The 17,362-nt window shown below is 36.7% G+C and overlaps 1 protein-coding gene across 3 annotated transcripts in view; it reads right to left on the reverse strand.

Annotated features, from left to right (window-relative positions):
• Positions 1–17,362, reverse strand: part of Arhgap19 (Rho GTPase activating protein 19) — a 49,262-nt gene that overhangs the window by 21,201 nt on the left and 10,699 nt on the right. For 2 of the 3 annotated variants that reach the window (XM_046450450.2, XM_046450454.2), the window contains 5 exons: positions 11,667–11,932; positions 10,029–10,109; positions 8,200–8,409; positions 5,250–5,476; positions 3,297–3,383 (listed from right to left, as the gene is read on the reverse strand). In XM_046450450.2, the coding sequence (XP_046306406.1) occupies positions 3,297–3,383; positions 5,250–5,476; positions 8,200–8,409; positions 10,029–10,109; positions 11,667–11,932 (871 nt within the window). Of the gene's footprint in view, positions 1–3,296; positions 3,384–5,249; positions 5,477–8,199; positions 8,410–10,028; positions 10,110–11,666; positions 11,933–16,346; positions 16,485–17,362 lie in introns of those variants that run through there. The other variant, XM_046450451.2, reaches the window with a different exon arrangement.

Below are 17,362 nucleotides of genomic sequence, written 5' to 3' on the forward strand. Positions count from 1 at the left end.
GTAGTTGTGACTTTTGAACCATGTAAATATACTACAGGTTCAAAAAGTGAAATTAAATCTATAAGGAGGGGCTGGGGTTGTAGCTCAGCAGTAGAGTGCTTGCCTCATATATGTGAAGCACTGGGTTGCTTATAAAGGCCATCAATGCCCAAATTTGGAAGAAAATTATCAAAATGAATAAATGAAACTGACCAACACCATGAATACATAAAAATCCATGAGTCTCTAATGACAGTTATTTAAAAAGGAGAAAACATCTTCTCCAAAAAATAAAGTCATATATTATGGGTTAAATAACAGAATTAGAAAATCAATCTTTTGTAATACCTAACGTAATCACAGATCCTAGGCAGGATTATCAACAAATGCTAAAACCAATATATATTAGAGATTTACCTTATAAGTTATTCACTATTTGGGAAGGAGAAAATGTCCCTTTATAATGAAGAGATCTGGCCGATAACAAAATTATCACAGTGAGACAATCTAACATCATGTGTCTCCTAATGTACTGCAATATGATATATATAAACACCACCTACAACTTGAATCTAATCAAGATTCTAGATCTAACTTATAGTTTATAGGAAACATTTGAAAATAGAGGAAGAAGTTAAGTGACTTTGAGAAAATAAGACAAAGTTAGAATGTAAGGCTAAGGCAGGAGGATCACAAATTCAAAGCCAGCCTCAGCAACTAAACGAGGCTCTAAGCAACTCAGTGAGACCCTGTCTCTAATATTTAAAAAAAAAAAAAAAAAATGCTGGAGATGTGGCTCAGTAGTTAAGTGCCCATGAGTTCAATCCTTGGTACCAAAAGCAAAAGACAAAAATAGTTAAGGACTAGGGTTGTAGCTCAGTGTTAGAGCACTTACCTAGCACAGACTGAGGCACTGGGTTTAATCCTCAGCACCACATAAAAATGAATTAATTAAAGAGCTGGGGCTGTGGCTCAGTGGTAGAGCGCTTGCCTAGCATGTGTGAGGCACTGGGTTCGATTCTCAGCACCACATATAAACAAATAAATAAATAAAGGTCCATCAATAAAAATAAATAAATTAAATAAAAATACCATGTCCAGCTACAACTAAAAATATTTTTTAAAAAAAAGTTAAAAGAACGGATTGGGGTTGTGACTCAGCAGTAGAGTGCTCACCTAGCATGGGCAAGGCCCTGGATTCGATCCTCAGCACCACATAAAAATTAATTAATTAATTAACAATATTGTAGCCAACTACAACTAAAAAATATTTTTTTAAAAAGTTAAAAGAAAAAAAAACCCTTAAGACGATCAATTTTATGTTTTGTATAGAGGTTGAGCATCTTAATCTGAAAAGTCAAAATCCAAAATGCTACAAAAATCTGAAACTTTTTGAGTAATGACATGATAATACAAGGGAAATTCTATACTTGGCCTTGTGTTATATTTCAATCAAAACACAGGTGCTTTAAAGACATTGCATAAAATTACCTCCAGATTATATGTATAAGGTATATATGAAATATAAATGAATTTCATATTTAAATTTTAGTCCCATCTCCAACATATCTCATTCTGTATTTGCAAATATTCCAAAATCCAAAACCCTTCTAGTCCCAAGCATTTCACATGAAGGATACTCAACATATATTTTACCACAATTTTTAAAAATTAGCATTAAACACAAAAAGAAGCTGAGTGTGGTGGCACACAGCTATAATCCAAGCTCCTCAGCAGGCTGAGGCAGAAGAAGCCCAAGTTAGAGGCTTAACTTGTCCCTGCCTTAAAATAAAGTATAAAAAGGGTTGGGGGTATAGCTCTGTAAAAGAAGAGAAGAAAAAGAAGAAAGAACAAGAACAATAAGAAGCAAATTCTGACACATGCTATAACATAATAAACTTTGAAAACATTATGCTACTTGAAATAAAACAATCACAGACAAATATTGTATGATTCCACTTACATAAAGTACTTTAAAAAGTCAAATTCAGAGATAAAGTAGAATGGTGGTTGACAGGGCTAAGGGGAGGGAGAATGAGGAGTTATTGTTTAATGAGTATTGAGTTCCAATTTTGCAAGATAAAGAGTGCTGAATCTCTAATGATATTCATTTAAAAAGGAGGAAACATATTCTCCAAAATGATGGTTGCACAACAATGTGAATATACGTAATGCCAAAGAACTGTACACTTAACAACAGTTAAAATGAGCTGGATGTGGTGGCCTAGGCCTAAAGTCTTAGCTACTCAGGAGTACGCTTCAACACAGAAGACCAGCCTGAGCAACACAGTGAGACTCCACCTCAAAAATAAATAAATAAATGTTGGTGCATTCCTGTAATCCCAGAAATTTGGGAAGCTAAGGCAGAAGGATCACAAGTTTGAGGCCAGCCTCAGCAACTTAGCAAGGCCCTAAGCAACTTAGTGAGACCCTGTCTCAAAAAATAAAAAGGACTGGGAAATGTGTAGCTCAGTGGTAAATGCCCCTGAGTTAAATCCCCAGTACCAAAAAATAATAATAAAAAGAAGAATGTTAAGATGATAAGTATTTTACCATAAGAAAAAAGGAATCAGAACCGGATGATCTTAGAAATTCTTGGCTTCTCCAGATGGCAAAAGATACAAAAAATTAAGAGATTCACTATCGAGTAGGTATATTCTAAAGACCAAGCATGTGACTATGCAATCTTTTGCTAAAACCTTAGAAACATGAAAAGGTCAGGGTATTCAGTCACACAAAGGGCTCTTTCAAGAGAGGAAGAGTGTGCCTCCCAGACCCTCTCAATGAACCAGAGGGCCTTTAGGAAGCTTAAAGGGATTGTCCCTCGGCCTTAGCAGCAGGAGACCAAGGTAGAGGATTTATCTTCAAAAGATTTGTATATGTGGCTTTTGTCTAACAGAATGAACCCCATTGCAATCCACAGAAGACCCACAAAGTTCTTGAGAAAATTATGTTGGCAGAAACACTGCCTGTTTGGACTGAAAGGGACAAAGAGTACAAAATGAAAGGGGGCTGTCAGACCCTCAAAATCCCACTGGCAGGAAGCAGGCAGGATAAAACTGCACAGCTGCCAGCATGTGCTGCCTTTCAGGAAAAAAAAGCAGGATGATTCCAAGGGTGGAGCCAATTACCCCAGGACTGGAACCTCTGGGCCTCCCATTCCTCCCACCTGGGAGGGTTTTCCATTGTCCACTCTGGCTTACAGTGCCAGTCAGGACTCTTCTCTTCCAGGAGCCCACTTTTTCTTTTTTATCTAAGATTCAACTTTGCTCCATCTTCCTTATCCTATTACCAACCAAATGCCATCCCTTACCTACCTTAAAAAGTTTCTGGGAGTGTTTGATCATAAAAGCCATCCCATTGTTTAACTTCGTGATATTTTCCTGAAGGTCATTTGCAGTGACCTGTTCAGAGGAAAAGAGAACAAAGGGTATTAACAGCTGGGAAGTACCATTTCCCAATAACATCCTTAACATGTACCTTTGTTATTTTATCTGGGAAGCTAAGGCAGAAGGACCCCTTACATACTTATGTGTGTGATCATTTCTATCCCTAATAAAAGTAACTCTAAATACAATGTTTAATTCTATTAGTTCAGTAGCTTTCCACTGGATATAATCTAGAACAATCATATTTCCTACAGTGACCAGTAAATTCATGAGAATCAATATTCATTTCCTAATTAGACATGTAAGCAAAATTAAAGAAAATCCAGCCTAGGATTCAAAATGGATAGGAAGAACACAACCCACAACAACCATCAAGGACACTGCCTCTTCAGAGAAACTGGAGTTTCTCTAAAAACAAAGGCGAAAATGGGAGGGGAGGGAAGGGGAAGGGAGGAGGGATAGTAGAGGATAGGAAAGGCAGCAGAATACAACAGACACTAGTATGGCAGTATGTAAAAAGTAGATGTGTAACCGATGTGAATCTGCAATATGTATACGGGGTAAAAATGGGAGTTCATAATCTGCTTGAATCAAATGTATGAAATATGATATGTCAAGAGCTCTGTAATGTTTTGAACAACTAATAATAAAAAAAATTAAAAAATAAAATAAAAACAAAGGCGAACTCTCATTACTAACAGATACCAAAGATGACATCTTTTCCTTAAAAACATAGTCAAATTGTCATTGATTTCCATTCTGTCTCTGCTTCCTCTTTTTTTTTTTTTTTTTTAAAGTACTAAAGCACCTCTTCTATACCAAATCCCTCATCCTCAACATGTACCTTTGTTATTTTATCTGTTTGCTCTTCCCAGGACCCCTTACATACTTATTTTGATAACCACAGTTTACTCTCTCCTTTCCCACAGTCTTGGTTACCTGGTTCTAATATTCTTCACTATGAGGCTAACTCTTTTAATATGGACAAGAGTTGGTATGTCCTGTCTTCCCCAACCCACCCAGAAGTTCTTTCTGGCCCAAAACTTTCTCTTATTTTGTTACTAGCTACTTGTCAGGTAAAACAACCTCTTTCCCTTACTTTTATTTTTATCATTTCCTATAATCTCAAACATCTTTTATAACTTGTTATAACACATCTATTTCTGTTGTCTTCCCAGCAACATTGTAAGGTAAGTGGAAAAACTACTATCATGCCCTGTTTACAAAGAAGGGGCCTAAGTATAGAAAATGATACAGGTAACATTAGTTGTTTATAGCTTCCAAGTGAGGTATCCTGGTCCACAATCCCATCATACAAAAAAACCATATATTACAAATGGGCAGAAATATAATTATGTGCCTTCAGATGAAATATTTGTTTAAAAGATTTCAGATAATTTAGTTCTTATTTAAGTCACTGAGAATATTGTGGTCTCAGTAAGAAGAAGCACATTCAACTGTATCCAAGGATACTATATCTGTGGGAAACAGAAGGACAAGGCAAGATGATTGCTCTATGTGTCATTTTATATAAAGCTTGGTGACATTATCCAGTAAGATCACACAGCTCTATTCTAAATTTACAGAAATTAATCTGGTTTCCCAAGGAAGTTTTCTGAGTATTCTAGTTTATTAACTAGAATTTTCCAGAATTTTCACTAGTAAGTTCCCACACAGGTTTATCAGAAATTGATTTATAAGCTACAGGAACTGCCCCCCCCCCACAAGTTTGATAACTCTTGGGTGAAATGATAAAGCTCCTAACCTCATAAAGCTGAAGATTGGACCTTGGACCTTTGACAGCCTCATCAAGGTACAGCCACAGGATGAAGCCCAGCCCAAGAACACCAAGCAATCTTTACTCTTCCCCTTAAAACTCACATTTTTTGGCCATAGGACATGGGGTGCAAACATAAGGGCAAGGTTATAGGCAGACATCTTATTCTTGTCTTGCTTCTTCGCTGTCTGGTACAGGAGATCAAGCAATAACTTCAGTAAGTTACGATTGGGTGGGGGAAGAATGAGGAAGAGCAACTGAAGAGCCTCAATCTGCCGCTCTTTATCTGGTATATTGGTCTTGTTTCCTTTATTATCAAACTGCATCAAATCTTAAAAATAAAAGTAAATATTAAAAAGGAGGGAGAAAATAAAAGCAAGAAAAACCAATACTATTACTATTATCCTCCCTTCAATTCCCAAAGGAGAAAAAAGAATCAAGCACAAACAAAATTTTAAAATTATAGCACCCTAGTATGTACAAAGCCTTGGGCTTGACTCCCGCCCTGGAGGGAGGGGGAGGATAGATTTTGCCAGGTACTTCCAGTGCAACCATGGACATATTAATGTATTAATGGGCTAGGGATACATCTTATTGGTAAAACACTAATGTGTGAGACCCCTTATTAGTAAAACACTAATGTGTGAGATAATGTATATTATCATTATTTCCATCAAAATAATGATAATATACAATATACATGCATTTGCATGATCAGTATCATTAACAGTCAATAAATATAAATCAAAACCATAATGAGATACCACTCAACATCCACTAGAATGACTATAATCAAAAAGACTGACATTAACAAATGTTGGCAAAGAGAAAATTAAACCCTCCTACATTGCTGGTAAGAATGTAAAATGGTATAACCACTCTTGAAAACATCTTGGCAGTACCTTAAAAAGCTAGAGCTATCATATATCCCAGCAATTCCATTCCTAGGTACATACCAAGGAAAAATGAAAACATGTCCACACATGCCTTTATAATGCTACTCCTCCCCTTTTCCTCCTCAAATATTTTATGGTTAAAATAAAAATCAGAGTGAATAACAGGATGATCCAAGCAGCTCCTCATGGGGTCAAAACCATTGTGTCTTCTCTAACAGGCTACACAGGTTATCTTATTTTTGGTACTGGGGATAGAACCTAGGGGTGCTTTACACTAAGCTACATCCCTAGTCCTTTTAATTTTTTATTTTGAGACAGGGTCTCACTAAGTAGCTCAAACTTGCAATCCTCCTGCCTTAGCCGCTGGGATTACAAGGATGCATCACTGAGCCTGGCTGCAACATAGGTTATCAATAAAAACAATCCCCTGCATAATCAGAATTTCAAAGAATACTAACAACCAATTAGGTATAACTTATATGGACCAGAAAATTATTTCAGTGTGTTAAATTGTTTAAACTAAATAATAATTTCAGGAAAGGCAGACAATATTTATAGAAAATACATCCAGTTAATATGAAATTGAAAACGAAAATTCTTCCAGGTATCAGCAAGGCATATCAAATGCTGCAACAGGGCCACACCTTAAAATATTTTCTAGGAACAGTGAATCATGGGTCAGTGAAGTGAAGGATTTCAAAAACTGCACTAAATGAATGAACTCAACAGGAAAGCAAATGAAAATAAGCATCCTTATGTTAACACACAAAAAAGAATTTATTAGTATCTTCTAAATCTTTTCCAAAGCTCTAACAAGTTTATTTCCCCCCATATTAAGGGTAAAATCACATAACATTCTAGCAGAATTACTCACTCGATCATCTAGATTGCTAGTAAAAGTGCTTTTAAAAAGATCTAACCTGAGCTGGGTGCAGTGGCAGCTGTCTATAATCCCGGCAGCTCAGGAAACTGAGACAGGAAGACTGCAAGTTCAAAGCCAGCCTCAGCAACTTAATGAGCCTTAAGCAACTCAGCAAGACCTGTCTTTAAATAAAATATAAAAAAGGGCTGGGGATGTAGCTCAGTGGTAAAGCACCCCTGATTTCAATCCCAGTACCAAAAAAAAAGAAGAGAAAGAAATGCTCAAGGGCAGAAAACTAAGTAAATGCTCCATGGATTTTGATACTATGTATACTCAGAGCCTATGGCAACATAATAGCTGTGCAATTAAAGAATGAATTCCCTACCACAAAATCATAAAGAATGAGGCAACCATTTGTGAGGTAAAAATAGAACATTCTCCAAGATACATTAAGTGAAAAAAAGCAAACCACTGAACCATGTGTGTAATACCCTACCATTCCATAAAAAGGGAGGAATGTATGTAAGTGTACAAAATATCTCTGGAAGACTACATTAAAAATCAACAGCACTGGTTGTCTCTGGGAAGAACTGGGTGCTAGGGAACAAGAGTGGGAAAGAGGCTTTTAATTGTTTATTTTTTTGAATATTTTAAATTTTGAACTATGTGAATATATTGCCTATTCAGAAAACAAATGAAATTATTTTTAAAAAGCAAATTTGTGGGGCTGGGGCTGTAGCTTAGTGGTAGAGTGCTCACCTCCCACATATGAGGCACTGGGTTCAATCTTCAGCACCACATAAAAATAAATAAATAAAGATATTGTGTCTATCTACAACTAAAAAAAAAATTAAAAAAAAAAAAACCACAAATTGTAAGTGTAGACAATCTCAACTGAGGAATAGACATATTAGCCAAAACAAGGCAAACATACCAAATCTATAACTAAATGAGTTGTGTGAACCCCATGAATTCATGCAATATAATACAATACAATGAAAAGCATTTATTTTTTGAGCAACTAAAACATTCAAAGCACTATGCTAGGCTTCCAGACCTTACCTTATTGTCAGTGTCTTATCTTAATCAGAAGCTTAATTATCAAGAAAAAAATTAACTAAATCAAACTTAACTGGTCAATACTTAAGAGTACCCCCCAAGAAGTCCAGTGATATAACAAAATTTTAACCAATATCAGCAGAAATACTACAGTGAGTTACAAGTCACAAAACCCCAAAGAATTTTACTAAATTCAAAGAAATGTATTTACATCTCCTTCTCATTTTCTATACTCACCAGCAATTTTGAGGTGTGCATGGAAATGTTTATGGGTCAACAGGGGCTCTGGTAACTCTCCTAGAAACATCTTCAGCAAAGTGGCAACATCATTTGAATGAAATTCCCCTGATTCCAAGTCAATATCAGTTCCATTATTGAGAGCATCCCTTAAAATCTGCTGTCGGACACTATTGCCTGGTACTCTAAACAATCCCTCTACTCGCAAGTCTGTTTAGCATGGAAGCAAACAGGTAAAAAGAAAGCAAAAAGAGAATTTTTGATTAATTCATATAACCTAAGTAATTTTTTTCATTTAAAAGACCCTTTATAAAGCTCTTAAAAAAGAGATTTTGCCTTTTTTTTTTTTTCTAGAGACGTTTGGAACCCACTGGCCCCTCTGAGGAGACATATATGGATGTCCCTGAGCACCTGGAGATCACCTAAACTGAATGTTCCTGTTAAGAACCACTCACCCTTCTACAGTACTTTATAGAGACTCCGGATTTAACCAAGTCAATGATCAGAATGAGCTTGGAAAATAAAAAGAAAGAAAAACCAAATCTCCCTGAGAACTCCTTCGCTCTGGTTCTTCCCATACTCTGGAGGGGTTAAGTTCCTCGGTAGAGGTTTGTTGCTGCTTAAACTGATTTCTCCAGTCCAGAATAAACTTAGAGACTCTGGGTTGGTCCAGGAACCAGAACTCTTAACACATTAGATCACCTTTCAGTCTAGGAGATTCCCGGAAGCTTAGGGTCATCTCAACTAAACTATTCTTCCCTTCTAACTAGGTTCTATGCTTATCTAAGGAGATATTAAAAGGGTAGGGGGAAGACATATAGTTTTGGCTTGATCTGGAAGAAGGATGTCCACGTTTTCACTTTTACATAACCTCCTTATTCAGGAGTTCACATGACTTCAGGGCCAGGGAGGTAATGATAAAGGACCAAACAGGACCATAACAAACTGGAGAACATCTCTGTGCTCCATCTGATTGTGTCCACGTGGCAATGGGGCCCAAGGATGCTATATGTTCCTACCACCCAAAGAAATTGAAAACCTGGATTCTCCCCACTTTAAAACACCAATAACTAATTTTATTTTTAATCTAATCCTTTGCCAACAAGTAAAACGTAAATATAGATGACTTAAACTCAAGCTGCTAGTTTGTAACCTGTGTTCTAACTCCTAGCACAATGTCCCACCACAGAATAAGTTATAAATAAGCATTTGGGTTGATTAAGAAGACATGTTGAATTTATCAAGACATCATATAATGCCATATATTTCACACATTCTCAGCTGTACCAAGCACTTAGAGCAATGACATCAACAGTATGACTCCTAAAAAATGAAATGTAGGGCTGGGAATGTAGCCTAGTGGTAGAGTGCTTGCATAGCAAGCATGAGGCCCTGGGTTCAAGCCCCAGTACTGCAAAGAAAGAAGGGAAGGAAGGAATGGAGTGAGGAGAGGGGAAATTAAGTGAAGAATATTAATCATGGAATTCTGAAAATGAAAGATGAAAAAATACCATTCTCCCTTAAATAAATGTAATGATTCTTTAGAGACAATGAATTCTTTAAAAAAGAAATATCTGAGTAAAAGGGGAAATGTAATTTCATAGGCACTATGCAATTAATATACATCTCTGAGAATATATGGCAAATCAATACATAAGATGAAGTTTAAAAGGAAATATACTTAAAAATCTGCCACCTGAAATTAATTATTACTGATTTTTTTTTTTTTGAGTTAACTGGCATCTACAAAGCTCAAGGCAGTTAGATCTCAATGAAAAACTTACAAGTCCTCATTTAACAAAGAACAATAAAACTTGAAGTACTCTTACTTTTGTGCAGATATTCAATCAGTTGGTATATCTGGGCAATGCCTTCCTCTGTCAGTGGGGATCCAAATACCACTCCTTTTTCTGTAAAACCGTATGCAGGATAGGGCTATATTTCACATAAATAGTATAAAACCATCATACTTAAAACTACTCTAGCAGCACATTTCACAGTTCAGCAAATGTTTTCAAAGGGTCAACAAAAAAAAAAAGTTTAGCAATGGAAGTGCGTGTACCAGAAAACACAATCAGATCAATTTTCAACCACTTCTCTCAAGTTCAGTATTAGACTGTAGGTTCCTTGAAGGCAAAGACTATTTTCATATTTAAATAACAATACCTAGCACGTTACTATTTAATTTAAAAACAAACCAAAAAGAACTTAAACTATGATTGATTATCCACTGGAGTTGCTACAGGATTGGATATATTAATGCTTAAGCATTTTTCTACTTTAATGATTCCTTTTATTTAATAAAATGCCACCTCTTTCATGTGTTATCAAAAGCTGTGCTGGGGTTGTAGCTCAGTGGCAGAGCACTTGCCTAGCACATGTGAGGCACTGGGTTCAATCCTCAGCATCACATACAAATAAATAAAAAAAGGTATTATGTCCAACTAAAAAACAAAAATGTTCTATTATTTATTTATTTATTTATGGGAAAGGCTCTTTTTGGGTAATTTATAGGTACCTGCTTTATAAAAGCATTCCATAGAATGAAAACATTTGAGAAATACTGCAATAAAAAATGCCCAGGCTGAGGCTAGAGTTGTGGCCCAGTGGTAGAGCACTCGCCTGCCATGCATGAGGCACTGGGTTTAATCCTCAGCACCACATAAAAATAAATAAAGGTATTATGTCCACTTACAACTAAAAATATATACATTTAAAAAAAATGTACAGGCTTTCTTTACTCTTTAGCTATGTAAGTTTTTAGTTGTTTTTTAAAATATTATTTTAATGTTTTTAATATTTATTTTTTTAGTTGTAGTTGGGCACAATACCTTTAATTTATTTTTATGTGTGCTGAGGATGGAACACAGGGCCTCGCACACGCTAGGCAAGCACTCTACCGCTGAGCCACAACCCCAGACCTAAAATTATTAATATAATAATTATACCCCTGGAGTTATGCACACCAGGAGGATTACTTGAGCCCAGGAGTTTGATGCCAGCCAAGATATCATTTCAAAAATTTTTTTAAAATCTGGAAAATTAAATATTACTTTAGTACACTATTAACGTAGCCTAAAAATTAAGATGACCCTGATAACTACCTAAACTAATCATGTCATCTCACAGGGTTGAATATATTTTCTTTAATTATTTCTTTACCTAGTTTTTGTCATTTTTATTACTAGTACTTAACATTCTCTACTTATGAAAATGAGAAAAAATGACCAATTTTTTGGGTTAGTTACAACTTCTCAGTGAATATTCAGATGTTAGAAGTGAAGCCAAGAGAAGACTGGGCATGGTGGGGCACACCCTATAGTCCCAGCACTCAGGAGGATCACTCCAGAAGTTCAAGTTGTGCCTGGGCAACACAGACAGACCTTGTCTCAAAGGAAAAAAAAAAAAAAGCGAAAAGCCTGAGGAGCCAATGAGAACTGCCCACCCTTCACAGACACATCTCCTACCCTTCCGCTTGAGAGACATTAGAGACCGGAAAAATCCTGATGCTGGGCCGGCCCCACCAGGCAACTTAAGGTCCACTTCCCCCATCAGCTGAGCCAACTCCGTTCCAGGTAAATCAATAAGCCTTGTGATATTGCTGACCACCAACTCCGTAAACACCTCAGGTTTCTCATGTCGCAGTTTCTCCACAAAAAAGTCAGGATTGAAGATAATGGGCTGACCTCGAAGGGAAGAATCATTGCAGATGATAAAATTACAGATGGCATCACTGAAAAAAGAAAAAAATGAGGAATCTTTTTGGGGAGATCATTTTTGTATGTTTTTTATATGCCCCACCTGAGGGGCTATTTGGTTCCTGAGTCCACACACAGGCTGAGGTTTCCCAACTGCCCTCTCTAATTGAGCCAACTGCTCTTGTAGTCAGTTCCTCACAACAAGTTTTCATAGTCCTCCCTCTTCCAGTCATAACTGCTCCAGGAGCAGCAGCTGATGGTGCTGACATGGCCAAGTCCAAGAACCACATCATGCACAACCAGTCCCTAAAATGGCACAGAAATGGCATCAAGAACTCCCAAGATATAACTCTCTTAAAAGGGTAGACCCCAAGTTCCTGAAAAATATGTGGTTTGCCAAGAAGCACAACAACAAGGGCCTGAAAACAATGTAGGCAAACAAGGCCATGAACACACATGCCAAGGCTATCAAAGTCCTTGTGAAGCCTGAGGAGGTTAAGCCCAAGATGTGAAAGGGTGCCAGCTACGAGCCTGATTGCCTTGCCTTCTTTGCCCACCCCAAGCTCAGGAAGTATGTTCATCATGCCCTCAGGGCTCAGGGTTGCAGGATCTGCCAGCCAAAGGCCAAAACCTAAGCCCAAACTAAGACCCAGGGCTGCAACTCCAGCTCTAGTATTTGCTCCTGCTCCAGCTCCTGCTCCTGCTCCCAAAGGTGGGAGTTATCTGCAGACTCCAAGGATGCCCAGGCCCCTGCAAAGGCTCCATAGTAAAAGCTTCTGTCCTCAAATGTGAGGACAGAAGGACTGGTGTGCCTCTGGGCCCCTGTTTGTAGGGGACTGGTTTTCTCCTGTGCTGTTTGTACAAATAAATTCAGAGGTCAGAAAAAAATAAATTTCATAATTACAGGTAGATGAAATAGATACTCAGTTTTGTTCAGATCCAAAATTAGGTGTTTTTTTTTTTAACTTACACACATATGTATGTATTTAGCAGCACTGGGGATTGAACCGAGGGCCTCAGCATGCTAGATATACACTCTACCACAGCTGTAACTTTAGCCCAGTTTTATTTTAAAATTGTTCGGTTCTGGATGCCTTTGACGTATCCATCACCTAAGTCTTACCTTTGCACAGAAAGTTTCTTCTCCCTAGGGTCCCTATACTGGTTTTCTACTCCCACGTCACATTTGACTCTACTCCTGGCATAGCTCCTTTGACTCTCAAAAATATTTTCTTCTCTGTTCTTTGTTTCCCAATGCCTAACTATTGAATCCTTTTTTACTTCTAATATGTTGCATTTAAGAACTGTATTATTAACCTGATGTGGTGATGCATTCTTATAATCCCAACTATCAAGAAGCAGAGGCAAGAAGACCACAAGTTCAAGGCCATCCAAGGCAATTTAGTGAGACCCTGTCCCAAGATAAAAAATTTAAAAGGACTGGGGATATAACTCAGTAGTAAAGCACCCGTGAGTTCAATTCTCAGTATAAAAAAAAAACTTTAAAAATTTCAAACTTAAAAAGAACTGGGGATAAAATTAAATCCCTAATACCACTAAAAGAAAAAAAGAACTCTATTATTCCATCTCTATTAGCAGAAATATTGTTTATTCCCATCATTAATTGACTCTAATGGCTTGTTCTAATCCTTATTATACATTATACAGTCATCTATTATATAACCAATGAATAGATAAAACACAAGCCAGAAAGAACAAGTTATCACATCTCATTCAGGCAAAGTTAAATTCACCTGACTCATATAAACATTTCACAATAAAAACAATCACAATTTAAAAGTTGTTCACTACATCATAGGTACTAAAAAATAGGTACAGAAAAAAATGACACCTCTAAATATTAATTTAACTAAATATTAATTTAACTAATCAATAATACACTTTAGCAACACTACACAGATAATTTTAATAACAGTATAATGAAAACAAGGCATGAGTAAATTTCTTTTTTTTTTAAAGAGAAAGCAAAAGAGAGAGAGAATTTTTAATATTTATTTTTCAGTTTTTTCGGTGGACACATCTTTATTATTTTATTTTATGTGGTGCTGAGGATCAAACCCAGTGCCCCGCGCATGCCAGGCGAGCACGTTACCACTTGAGCCACATCCCCAGCCCAAGGCATGAGTAAATTTCAAAGTTCACCTCTACTTACTTGAGAGTATTAAACTTTTTTTTTTTTTTTTTTTTGGTACTGGGGATTAAACCCAGGGGCACTCAACCACTGAGCCATAGCCCCAACCCTATTTTGTTTTTTATTTAGAGACAGGGTCTCACTGAGTTGCTTAGTGCCTCACTTTTGCTGTAGCTGGCTTTGAACTCATGATCCTCCTGCCTCAGCCTCCCAGCTGCTGGCGTTACAGGCATAAGCCACCACATCCAACAGTTTTAAAGCATTTTAATCAACAGACCAAATTTTCAGTTGGTGGCTAGTAGATTCTTTCTTTGCTCTATAATTATAATGTATCCTGAGAAATCGAATGAAAATTTAATGGCAAGGTGTGGTAGCATCCCACTATAATCCCAGCAACTCATGACTAGGCTAAGGCAGAAGGATTGCAAATGCCAGGCCAGCCTTTGAGACAGGGCAATTTAGCAAAACCCTGTCTCAAAATAAAAAGGGATAGGGATGTAGTTCAGTGGTAAAGGGCCCCTGGCCCAAAAAAAAAAAAAGTAGAAATACGAATGTGTGTTCCAAAGCCAAAAAGTCACTCAGAGAGGAATTTGGAAAGCTTATCCCTTCAACCATTTTACACACTAACATAGGTTATTTTTCCTAAATAAACTTAAAGATGCCAATGATATAATATAAGCCAATCAGAATCAGAAGCACTTCCACCCTAAACCTTTGACTAGAGACTTTGTGTGTGTGTGTGTGTGTGTGTCTTGTGGATACTGGGGATTGAACCCAGGAGTGCTCTACCACAGGCATTTTAAGCTAGTCAAATTTAGCAGTAGGGAACCATTTTTTAAGACAGATTCTCACTAAATTGCTACAGCTAATCACAAATTTGAGATTCTCTTGCCTTGGCCTCCCAAGTAGCTGGGATTACTGGGATTACAGGTGAGTGCTTCAGCACCTGGCCAATAAAAGTGCGAAGGGGGAGGCTGCTTTTTTTGTGATATATATATATATATATATATATATATATATATATATATATATACTGGAGATTGAACCAGAGGCACTTAACCACTTAAGCTACATTCCCAGCTCTTTTTATTTTTCTTATTTTGAGACAGGGTCTCACTAAGAAGTTGCTTAGGGCCTCTCTTAAGTTTCTGAGGCTGGCTTTGAACATAGGATCCTCATGCTTCAGCCAACCAAACTGCTGGGGTTATAGGTTGTGCCACCACACCTGGCACAAGAGCCTTTCTTTCTTTCTTTTTTTTTTTTTTTTAAATGTCAGTATTTCAGGCAAGAAACAAGAGTCAATATAGAACTATTATTTATAATCACTGCCAATGAGAAATCAGCACTTACTGAGAAGTCAAAAAAATCATGAAATGTGTAAGTACCAAAGAGAAACATAATTTATAGAGCCTAAACTAATCATTTATGAAATTTTAAAGGAATTAAAATACCTTTTAATTCTGAATAACTAATTTCAAATCAAATTAGTTCTAACATATAACCATTTATGAACAATATCCATTATATTCGTGAAGTAAAAGCACATATACACATAAAAACTACAGAATTGTATTAATTTTATTAATGTCCAGAGCATGATCTGTTAAGACTTTAAAACTTTTATCAGAGCTGACTCTTCCAGCACTAAATTGGATCAAGTACTCAAGAAAGAAAGGAGCTAGAGGCACAAAGCCCGTAGCTATATAGTTTCTCAACAGAGTCCTTCCTCCTGGCCATCAACCCCGAGACTCCCTCCTGAACAACCTGAACAGGTAGAAAGAGAGTCCAGGCTGCCCCTAGCTATCTGCAAGAAATACAAGAAAAAGACACATTGGAAGTCCTAACACATAAAGAACAAATAAACAATCTCCTTTCTTTTCCCTTCTGCCCTCCCAAGTTTATTACTCTTGCTATTTGTTACAGATACACTTAAATTTTTCATTAAGCTAGTTTTTTGTTTGTTTTACCTCTTTCTCATTTTTTTCATTGTAGTATAAGACAGTACCTAAGACATGGAAATAATTTTAAAAGAAGGAAAAAGGAAGATAAGAGATGGAGGTTATTTTTAAAAAGTTAACCTATATGACAAAGCCCACTAATACCTTTCCAAACAATATGCAATGCCACAAAAAGCCAAGAATATAAAGGAACACATTCAAGAACTTCAGAGATTTCTATGACTACAGAAAATACAATATTTAAGCAAATTTAAGCAAAAACAACTCCTTATTCTAAAATATTTTAAAACAAACTCCAAGTTTGCTCCAAATTCAAGAAAAATAAAATAAATTTCTTACATAAGTGCTGAAAGCTTCTGATGAGGCATTGGTAAATCGAAGAGACAGGAAAAAAGCTTCCTCCTTGTTTGTGTGACAAAGGAACTCTCCTTTCCCTGCCCCAGTACAGCCTACACAAATTCCAGACATGCTAGACAACACAAGGACACATTATGGGGCCTGAAAGGCAGTACTTATTAGGACTCTGAGCACTCTTTTGCAAGTAGGAACAAAACAGGAATAAAAAACTGGACCAGTTAACTGTATTTGCCAACACACACATAAAGCTTAACAGGAGACTCCCATCACCACTCAAAGTTGTATTACATGAAACAATTACATAATGTAAGAGCACAGAAGGAACAGTTTTACAATATATGGGGAGGGTTGATCCATACCTCACATCATACACAAAAAATAAATTTCAAACAGAATAAATATGTAACTATGAAAAGCCAAACTTTTAAAACTCTAGATCAGTAATTTATTTGCTCTTTTGCAGTGCTGAGGCTCAAATCCAGGGCCTCAGAAGTGCTAGACAAGTGCTCTACCACTAAGCTACCTCTCCAGCCCTAAAGACAGTATTTAACAATAAATTAGCCAGGTGCAATGGCACATGCTTACAATTCCAGCAACTCAGGAAGCTTCAGGAGGATTTCATGTTTCACAGCCTGTACAATTTAAGAAGATCTTATCCCTAAAATTAATGAGGCAAAGGAAGAGCTTTGTTGTTGTGTTGTTTTTCAGTCTTTTGCTGTACTGGGAATTGAACCCAGAAGCACTCAACCCAGCCTTTTTTTTTTTTTTTTTTTAAGACAGTGTTTTGCTAAGTTGCTGAGGCTGGCCTTGAACTTGGCAATTTCCCTGTTTTAGCTTCCCAAGTCACTGAGATTATAGGTGTGTGCCACAGCACCAGCCAAGAGTTTCTTAAAGAGGATGTAAAAAGCACAATCCACAAAAAAAGGGTGATAAATTTATCTACAGTAAAATTTAAAACTTATTTCATATAACATTTTAAACTTTATTGGCATAAACTT

The sequence above is a fragment of the Marmota monax genome, unplaced genomic scaffold (genome assembly GCF_021218885.2).
Source record: "Marmota monax isolate L192 unplaced genomic scaffold, Marmota_monax_Labrador192_F-V1.1 WCK01_AAM20220418_F8-fsc00004, whole genome shotgun sequence".
Lineage (NCBI taxonomy): Eukaryota > Metazoa > Chordata > Mammalia > Rodentia > Sciuridae > Marmota > Marmota monax.